At 34.1% G+C, this 10492-nt stretch overlaps 1 protein-coding gene across 2 annotated transcripts; it reads left to right on the top strand.

Annotated features, from left to right (window-relative positions):
- The first annotated feature begins 3875 nt into the window (after window positions 1–3875).
- Window positions 3876–9833, top strand: LOC101740073 (mediator of RNA polymerase II transcription subunit 30). 2 transcript variants are annotated; one of them, XM_004932316.5, is made up of 8 exons: window positions 3876–4317; window positions 4532–4647; window positions 5859–5925; window positions 6633–6741; window positions 7464–7536; window positions 7844–7978; window positions 8861–8992; window positions 9557–9833. In XM_004932316.5, the coding sequence occupies exons 1-8, from the start codon at window positions 4197–4199 to the stop codon at window positions 9650–9652; spliced, it is 849 nt and encodes a 282-aa protein (XP_004932373.2). In that variant the 5' UTR covers window positions 3876–4196; the 3' UTR covers window positions 9653–9833. The 2 variants fall into 2 exon arrangements, with proteins under 2 accessions (XP_004932373.2, XP_004932374.2); XM_004932317.5 differs by having other exon boundaries at window positions 4046–4317; window positions 7464–7491.
- The last annotated feature ends 659 nt before the right edge of the window (window positions 9834–10492 follow it).

Here is a 10492-nt window from a genome sequence, read left to right as displayed (position 1 = left end):
TTAGTAATTGCCCGTAAAATATTTAATTATAGTTCTTGCTCCAAAGCGGTATAGGGTACTTACTAGGTAGAATAATTATTCAATTACTAGTCCATGTAATTTTTAATTTAATGAGGATCATAAGATTGTCGGTTGCGTAAGCTGTTCTAAAAAAAAAATTCAAACTTCTCCCAATCAGCTTCTTGCCATTTGACAGCTGATAATTTAAATTTAGAAAAGCTACAAACAACCGGCGATATAGTGTAATAATTAATCAGTACACCTAATAGATTACTGAAATTTAGCATGTAAGCTTATATAATAATAATTATAATATTATGCTGTTATTCGTAATTTATTTTGTTGATATTTGTAAATCTACATGTTGATAACTATTTATTATGAAGAAAAAAAAAAGAAAAATATTGTTACTACTGCTGACCGACTAGCACGGGGCACATATAATATCTATAATAAGTGAAGGTTCGGATTAAAATGTAATAATAATATTAAACCCTGAATTTTCTATAATGTTCCGTAATGAAAATCTTTTCCTGATACGTACGGTAACATTTTCAAAAGTGGATTTAATTTGATTTAAATGCGGTGTTTACATACATACATACTTGTTTACGGAAAGGCTATTTTTTTATCATCTCGTGACATTTTTATTTTAAGAAACTTAAATATCTCATCACGTCCCAAACTATAAGTACTCAGTTTTGGACATTATACGTGTTATTGCCGAATTTTCACTAAACACTCATCAAATAATCCACACAAACGTGTCTTATAAAACATTCGATCAGATATCACTATGGTATTAAAATATAATTAGGGATCCTTGTACTGAGTGTAGTACATATAATAATGTGTATAAAAAGAAAATACCGTGTACCTACTCAACATGTACAAGTATTTTAGTTATGTTTTAGAAACATTGACTTAATAAAACTGAAATTCATGTATCGTACGATAAGATTCCTTCTTTTTCAGGAGAAATATTTTAATTAATCGCATTAGAAAATGTATGTAACGTACATATGTGTATGGGGTGCGAAAGAATTGTCATAAAACTGAAATATTTAACGAATAACCTTATTTAAATGATCGAAGTGTTCGGGGGGATAATTCGGAGCAATTTATGTAAACTCCGATGCATAGATAAAAACTGAAACCAAATGGTACATATTAATATAATGTGAGCCATATTATGTGGCCATCTTGCCTTAAAAAAGTATAAATATGTTAGAAAATAATATACTATTTTATATTATATATTATATCATACTATATAAAACACAGAGGAATATACTTTATACATTCAATTCATTAATATTTAAAATAATAATAGGATAAAATACAATTTAAAACTATATTATCATATGTGACTTAATTACACATATCAATCACATCACATAATATTTAAATGTAGGAAGAGTATGGTTTTTAAGTATGTATCTCTCGGGTTATTTTTTCATTTCACACTGTAATTGGGCGTTCCAGTCTAACACGTATTTTTTAATATAAAAACAAAAAATGATATATTATCCTCCCAAAAAAATTAGGAAATATTGAATTCTAAAAAAATATCTTTCATACGTAAATATTTTCAAATTGTATTAAAAGCTATACATACGTCTGTAGTTTACGACTTGGACTCAAACTGATTGCAGTGATTATAAGTATTTAAGATGTACACATGGTAATCTGTGACATAGTCACTTTTCACTAACGACAATAATCCGATGTTTTCCCTGTCCAACATCACGTTACTTATTTTTTTGATAGCTTTTATTTGTTCTTATGAACCGAATACTATGCCATGACAGTGCCGTAATGTCTAAACAGTCCATTATTAGTGCATTTCATGAACAGTAATATTAAGCACAATTAAATATTGTTTTATTTATGTATCTATAATTATGTATATTTAAATAAGTACTACATGCACATATGAAGGGAATACATAATAAAATATCATACATAATTGTTATATTTAATTTAAATACTTTATTGTACTTAATTAAGCTAGCTAAAAGGAAATAAAATTTTAAGGTATAGACTATGTGTGTTTATTTGTTGTTTTTCCCTAAAAAATCAGTAGGAATTACACTAGTTACTCAAGAACATCAACAAGTGTTACTGGAGCAAAGTTGGGTTCGATCAAACTGTATTGAAAATTTAAGTCATCGACGACGGTTATTACTTATACAAAATCTTCAAAAGTCGACGTCCTTCGGGTCTTACTTAATTAAAGTATAGAATATTGTATAATTACAATGTAATATAACTTATTACAGTAATTACAATAATTAGTTGTACGAAGATAAATATTTTTTTCTAATAAATTATTTTGCAACATAGCACTTTTTAAAACATTACACCGAGTACGATTGCGACGCGTTTATCGTCTGTAAGCTTGCCCCTTTGCAGAGCAAGCGGTGTAAAGAGTCCTTTTGTAACAAGGGACTCTTTACAAAACTTGAATATGGCATATCATTATCTATGCGAGTGTGGTGTTCATTGCCTACATATTAAGTGTATTATCTATATTCACTACCGTGCTTCGCATGCACATTTAATATATACCCTTCAGTCCCTTCACTCTAGTTTTTGCAAGATAGCTAACGGAGTACCGTGGTTCGTGAGAACGTCAATCTTTATGATGATCTTGGCCTCGAATTCATCAGAAATACCTGAAATTAAAGAAAAAAATGAAAAATGAAAATCTAAAGGGTGTTTTGATAATGAGATGTTGCGATTTTTATAAAAAAAAAACCTTTATAACTGTAGGTATTTTCGTCTAAAATATGTTTTGGATTTAAGAAGCAACAAAAAAAAAACTTGGTGATCTGCGTTTCCTTTGCAAAAGGCAATTGGAAAAAATAATCAACCAAGCAGGGGGGCCAGCAAGCCCACCTCAAAACTTTTTGGCGGGAATGTACGCAGTGAAGTTGTATGAATGGCTTTACGTTCAATTGAATAATTACACGTTTAATTATAAATAAATTATTTATTTATAATTAAACGTGTAATTATTGTGATTTACTAACTGTTTAGTATCTGTGAAAAAGTGTAAGTGTGGGGAAATTATTCAAAGCTGTTGAACGTGGTCATGAGGGTTCTTTCCATCGAAGTCTTAAAAAAACCACTATTTTACGGCAACGTTATTTCACTTTATTGTACTATGACTTTCGGTTCATTCCATTTTATACAAGTTTATTGTATATATGGATATTTGATATGGATGGATGCATGGACCCCATAGATTATCACTTCAAATAAATTAAATTCATTTATTTCCACTCCTTTTTTATAAAATAATCTATACAATAAAGTTGACACCGGTGACAACGGCAGCGGCTTTACTGGAAAAAAACGAAGCTCACCCTGGGACTTTGAATCCGCCGAAATTTGAAACTTAACATAATAGCTGGAAGGCCCTGTATGCTTAGTACTTAGCTTCCCTTCGTTTATCGCTAGGGGCTAATTTTTCTGCGATCGAGAAGTTATAGAACTCGCATTAAGCATACCGAGCTATCAGCAACACTGAAGTATGAAACCTAGGTCTATGGTTGGCTACCGTTCCGACACTGACAATCGATTATAACGAAAACTATGGTAGTTTTCCAATTACAGAGCATAATGCGACTCAGTGACGCACAATGCCGAATTATGCTGAAGCTTAATTGGAACGTGAATTAGTTTTAAAATGCACCAGCAGAGTGCGCTAAGTTAGCACAGTTTTAATTAACATTGATTATTTCTGAGAAACTACAGTGAAACGAAAGCCTTACAATTTTTTTCAACATTAAATAATATTACTAACGATAATACAAAATTTCGATCAATGCCAACTTAAAGAAAAAACACTTGTCAATTTTCTGTCACTGAGTCGGTATCGATTGCACGCATCACGCGAGAGCAGTACTTTTGAGAGTGCTCGATTATGCGAATCGTTGCTGTAGTTGGAACATTCAACGTTATGCCGCATAATGCACTCTTGTGCTGTAATTGGAAAACTACCCGTATCAGCAACACTATCAGCAATCACTACACGCTTAAAGTCAATCATATGTCACTTGCGTCATCTGTCATTTGAAGTTTCCGTGCTAAGGTTATGTTTACATTTCATTTTTGTACAAAAAAATAAATTCCCAAATTCTAAAATTACTTTACCACAGTTATAAAACTTTGTTCTCACTTTTGGATCAATGGCCGGCCAAGGGCACCAGTTCCCCAGCAATTTCCAAGCGAATGCTGCCGGTATGCGTTCAGGTTTCGGTGGAGGGCCTATGGGGGCACAAATGCAAACTATGCCCAATCAGTTAGCAGGTAACAAAACTAACAAAGAACATTGCTTTATAAGTTATATTTCATATTAGCTTTTCCCTTTTTCAGCCCTTGAGAAATTTATGATTCCAAACCATTTTATTATTTTAAATCTGTCAGGCAATCATGTTAAGTGATTGGTAAAGTTACAATTCTAAATGTTTTATTTAATTATTATTCAACAGTTACTCTTTACAAAAGTTCAACATGATTTCAGGTGTTATGGGAGGCCCAATGGGAAATACTGGTGGTATGGTGGGCATGGGAAATCAAATGGTGCCACCCTATGGGGCAATACAAAATCAAATGGGAAATATGGGGATAGGACCTCAGGTACATTTTCGATTTACTTGTATTTCTACACTGTTACTCAACAGTGTAAAGTGTTCTTTTTATTTGAGGATTTGTTGGTTCAAGTTCAGTTCACTCGTTCAGTTCAGTTCAGCCTTAGCTGTAAAACGGCAGCCCCTAAATAAAGAAGTCTAGTTTACAACTTAAGGTTACAGGTCAGTTTTCAAGCTTTCTGAAAACCAAGTATATGCAGATATCTCTCAGATTCTTTGAAGGCATATAGATAAAAGGTTCTTCTGATGATGAACAGTATTAGTCACTCACGGACATCAGTAATAAACCTGCTGTGGAGCCAGACGGTTTAAGCATAATTACACTTAAGATGCTATGGAATCGTCGATGATGGGAATTGTTATCTGTAGTTAAAAGTGCTCAGTCTCTGTACTGTTACGACTTAGCCTTTTTTTAAATCATTTCTATAGTTAGCAACTTGGAAAAAAATTATTATTATGATCAGAGATTAGAACTGACTGATAGTGAATACATATTGGATTTTCAAGTTTTAAAAGATGTTGTGAAAGATATTGAATATTATAATTCTAACACTTCAACTAGTGGTTCTGAAATTCTACCACCAGAGACAGACAATGAATGAGAATTATTGAAAGTGAAATTGAAATTGAAGAACTGATAGAAGGCTTAGATGAATGGTGCTATGTCAGGAAATAATTAGATATTCTGGATAAAATACATTTTAGTGAATCGCCAAAGGTCATTAGACCACAATTACTTACAAATGTGTAGCCGATAAAATATATAAAATTATTTTTCACAAATGAAAGTTAACCTACATTACATGTTGGAGATTGTTTCCAAAGATATCAAGTTGAATTACACAATTTAATTTTATGTTCATTTACAAAAAGAAAGTGCATATGTATAAAGTAAATAAAATCAATGTTAACTTAACCCACTTAAGTTAAGACTGCTTTTTCTCTGCTGCAAAAGTCTGTCAGAATTGCTGGCAGGTAGTGGCTAAGGGTTAATAAGCAAAGAATTAAGTTAAAATATTTACAGTGTGTATTAATAGCCATTCCATATTTGAAAACAGACAGAAAAACAATGAAATAGTCCAGCGAAAGAACTGAAATTATAAAAATAAATATTAAAATTGTTTTTCATTCAGGAAATGAATCTATAAACATCACTCTACATTTTATTTTTATAAATTGTGTGGTTTTTAAATTTTACAGGGTATGGGTGTTGGTGTTGGTGGTAATCCTGCAGCAAGCATGGGACCTCAAGGCGTTCAGCAACCAGGTTCTATATAATATTATTAATCATCATGAATAGCAAGTAAATATGCTCACCTATTCTTTTTAAAATGACGTAAATACTATAATGAAATATAATCTAAATGGTTGTTTCACAACATCACTGAATTTGCTTCAGCCATTATGGAGATTACTTAAGTAGACAGAGACATTAGAAAGTTAGATAATATTTTTATCATAAAACAAAATACAAAGCAAAATATAATACCATTCTCAAATTAACGAATAATGAAAGATCGAACAATAGTATGTATAATTTTGTTTTATATTTTTTCTAGAAAACACACTAACATTCTTTAATATTTTTATTTATGAATCAACACTCATTGTTACCTTATTCAAATTGTTATAACACCCAATAGACAGTAATAACATAGCTTAACAACATAACTTTAATGGCACCATGCTCAGTAAAAACGTCAAGGGCATTCGCTATTGTATTTAAAGTGTGTTGAAAAATGACTGGTTACATTGTAAATTATATAACCTATGGTGTGTGACTAAATTTAAAAAAAATCCTGCGAATAAAACGTAATTAAAAAATACCAATCCAATGAAATGAAATGAATAAAAAACAAATTTTTTTTTGACTTGATTTCATTTGATTTGGAGGAATTAAATTTTACAGTCTTTACTTAGTTCTGGCTGTGAAAAAAAATTATCTAATTATAACTTGAATAATAAATTTTCCAGGCACAATGCAAGCCAGTGCAGTGTCAGCACAGCCAACAGCTCCTCCCGCACAACCCTCAGTGAACCAACCGCCACAGAACAAAGAGTTCAACACAGCATCGTTGTGCAAGTATGTTTGTCAATTGAAAACGACGAAACTTAAGAATTATTTAAATTAAACCTTCTTTATTTAACCTCTTCAGGGTTATTGGCACGTATGTGTGTATATGTTTTTTCTAAATATTGTTTACAGATTGTACTCTATGCTAAATGGCCGTTTTTATTTGAAAATTATTTTTTGCTGATATTCAATATTTTTTTTATAGCTTATGTGTGTGGACGAGCTCACAGCCCACCTGGTGTTAAATGGTTACTGGAGCCCGTAGACATTTTTTTTTATTTTTATTGCTTAGATGTGTGGACGAGCTCACAGCCCACCTGGTGTTAAGTGGTTACTGGAGCCCATAGACATCTACAACGTAAATGCGCCACACACCTTGAGATATAGTTCTAAGGTCTCAGTATAGTCACAACGGCTGCCCCACCCTTCAAACCGAAACGCATTATTGTTTCACGGCAGAAATAAGCAGGGTGGTGGTACCTATCCGTGCGGACTCACAAGAGGTCCTACCACCAGTAATTACGCAAATTATAATTTTGCGGGTTTGATTTTTATTACACGATGTTATTCCTTTACCGTGGAAGTCAATCGTGAACATTTGTTGAGTACATATTTCATTAGAAAAATTGGTACCCGCCTGAGATTCGAACACCGGTGCATCACTCAACACGAATGCACCGGACGTCTTATCCTTTTAGGCCACGACGACTACAGAATTGAATGCATTTCAGATTTGGACAAGAGACCGTGCAAGACATAGTAAGTCGAACGCAAGATGTATTTCAAACTTTAAAAGCTATACAGGTATAGTAATCATTAATTGCACTTTATTGAATTATTCAAAACATTAAACCTAGACCTGTGATAAGTTCGTAAAGAACTTGTGTTATAGGTACCAGATAACGGAAATAAATTTAAGATTTTTATTATACACATACATATATTTAATATACATCCATAACCCTGGAAAAGATATTTATATTCATCATACAAATATCTTCCCTTGGCGGGATTCGAACCCGCGACCCCCTTGTGTAGTGACCATGTCACTTACCACTACACCAGACGGCCGTTGAATTGTTGTTCTATTGCCTATTGTATGTTTTTACAGCCACCGAATGGAACACAGCACGGCGAGAACGCCAGCAACGATAAGAAAGCGAAAATGCAAGAACAACTCCGCACTATTAGACTATTGTTCAAGAGACTTCGATTGATCTATGAAAAATGCAATGAAACTTGTCAGGTTAATGACATTTTTTATATGTCTAATCTTTAATGTAAAATAGATTTCATTACGTTAATGAGTAGCGAAAGAAGTGATTTTTTTTATTAAGAAGTCGTCTGTGGCTTCGCTTCGAATAGAACCGTCTTCGTTTCGCTTGTCTTAAGCTTTAATAATTTAATCGATTATGTCTAAAATTTTTCAGAACATTCGAGAATGTTCTAGACTCATCCTGCCTATATCGAAAAGATTTTCTGGGTCATTAGACCACTGAAACATTCTCGAATGTTTCTGTTTTTACAGATATCCGCTTTTGTTATTTGACGACAGATGGCGGTACTCGTATCGGCATTGCAATATGAAATGAGTACTGTATATGACTGGGTAGTTTAAGGACCAGACAGTTTAGTTACAAGCAAGTTTATTCGTGGAAAATGTTACAGTTTTCAATTTTTGGAACGAAGTTCCTTATGGGACGATGCGGAGGGGTACCCTAACCGGGAAAAAACGTCCGTAACGTAAGATTTTTATTAGTAATGCACATATAGTGTACGACTTAACTTTGTAATAACGTACAAAAAATAACATATTTTTTTTATCATTCATTAACCACGATCTCAGAGCGTTCGTTTGCACAATACACTGACTTATGCAAACAACTGTGAATGAAGTGTACCACAATAAGTTCGCATGTTACCGAATGACCGTGGGTTGTTGCGAAACCTCCAGTTTTATTTTCTTTATACCTCGAATAGAACTTAAAATTAATATTTTTATAATAAGGAACTTCGTTCCTATCCGGCGTCCCACGACACCACACATCTTTTATTTTTCTAAATTACAACATCCGTGGAGCTGTTTTCGTTAATATAAAGATTTATTTTTTCTTTATGTAATTCCCAGGGCATGGAATACACGCACATGGAAAGTCTAATACCGTTAAAGGATGAAGCCGAAAATAAAACATTGGACGAGCGTCGCAACACAGAGTCCTATCGACTCGCCCTAGAAGAAAACACGGAATTGACTGAACAAGTACTCAATCTATCTACCTTTTTTTTTAAACTGTCGGCAATTTTGTTAGTGGTAGGGCGTCTTGTGAGTTCGCACGGGTAGGTACCACCACCCCGCCTATTTCTGCCGTGAAGCAGTAATGCGTTTCGGTTTGAAGGGTGGCGCAGCCGTTGTAACTATACTGAGACCTTAGAACTTATATCTCAAGGTGGGTGGCGCATTTACGTTGTGAATGTCTATGGGCTCCAGTAACCACTTAACACCAGGTGGGTTGTGAGCTCGTCCACCCATTTAAGCAATAAAAATGCGTTCCGGTTTCAAGGGCGGGGCAGCTGTTGTTCTGAAATACTGAGACTTAGAATTCATGTCTCAAGGTGGGTAGCTACGTTTACGTTGTTGATGTCTATGGGCTCCAATGAACGCTTAACATCACGTGGGCCGTGAGTTCGATTTGTTAGTTTGAACCATGATTAATATTAAATAGTTTTTATTTTTTTTATTCTTTATTAGAGCCATACACCTATTACGCTAAGTCGGCTATTAAATAGGTATTATTATTAAACATTATTTTTTTTCATGTTGCAGGTGGTGTTAAAAAACAAGCAACTAAAAGAAGTTATAACGAATTTAAGAACCATTATATGGGAGATAAACGTGATGTTGACAATGCGCCGGTCGTGAATTGTATTCATGGTTATTTTATTGCCTTAATAGGCGGTCGAGCGTACGCGCCATCTGATGGTGAGTAGTCACCGTGGTTCATGGACATCGGCAATGCCTAAAGGCTATCAAGAATCGGTTGATGACAAAAAATGTTAAGTATCCCGAAATAAAAATAAAAGAAACGCGAGGAAGAAGTGTTTATGTAGTTTTAATTATTACATTACCCGAATACTCTCCATAGTGTCTGCAATTAAAATAATTGTATTTATATAGAGCAGTAATGAGAAAAGTACTGCTTCAACTTCCCCATTGATATGTGAATTCATCATTTACCTACTGTATCCGACTTGCCACAGTTGTTTATATGCGTAAAAGATACCACCATCTCGTTTTTACCATCGCACCGCCCGCCACCGGAGTAGAGTTCATACATACTGCCTGGAGCCACTGCGGTCATCCACAGTGCGTTTCCAGAGATCTTTTTTGCCACGTACCATCCGGCTATGGAATGAGCTCCCTTCCACGGTGTTTCCCGAGCGCTATGAAATATCCTTCTTCAAACGAGGCTTGTGGAGAGTACTTAACGGTAGGCAGCGGCTTGGCTCTGCCCCTGGCATTGCTGAAGTCCATGGGCGACGGTAACCACTCACCATCAGGTGGGGCGTATGCTCGTCTGCCTACACGGGCAATAAAAAAGAAAACAGTAAAATATCAAGCGTTAGTAACCGCTGTGAATCGATATAATATATCGACAGGAGAATATCGTTAATATCGTAACTTGCATTTTGGGCTAAATAATTAGATTCACGTGTAAAGTTGAGTTTGTGAACTTTAAGCCTTATTCCGCTTACTTCCGTC

This window comes from Bombyx mori, chromosome 5, assembly GCF_030269925.1.
Source record: "Bombyx mori chromosome 5, ASM3026992v2".
NCBI classification, from domain to species: domain Eukaryota; kingdom Metazoa; phylum Arthropoda; class Insecta; order Lepidoptera; family Bombycidae; genus Bombyx; species Bombyx mori.
Note: the sequence above shows the minus strand (reverse complement) of the source record. Positions and strands in the feature narration are given on the sequence as shown.

Coding starts and splice junctions, on each gene's coding strand:
- LOC101740073 (XM_004932316.5), top strand. CDS start 4,197: ATGGCCGGCCAAGGGCACCAGTTCCCCAGCAATTTCCAAGCGAATGCT. Junction 7,979..8,860: donor AATGCAATGAAACTTGTCAG/GTTAATGACATT, acceptor TGTAATTCCCAG/GGCATGGAATACACGCACAT. Junction 8,993..9,556: donor ACACGGAATTGACTGAACAA/GTACTCAATCTA, acceptor TTCATGTTGCAG/GTGGTGTTAAAAAACAAGCA.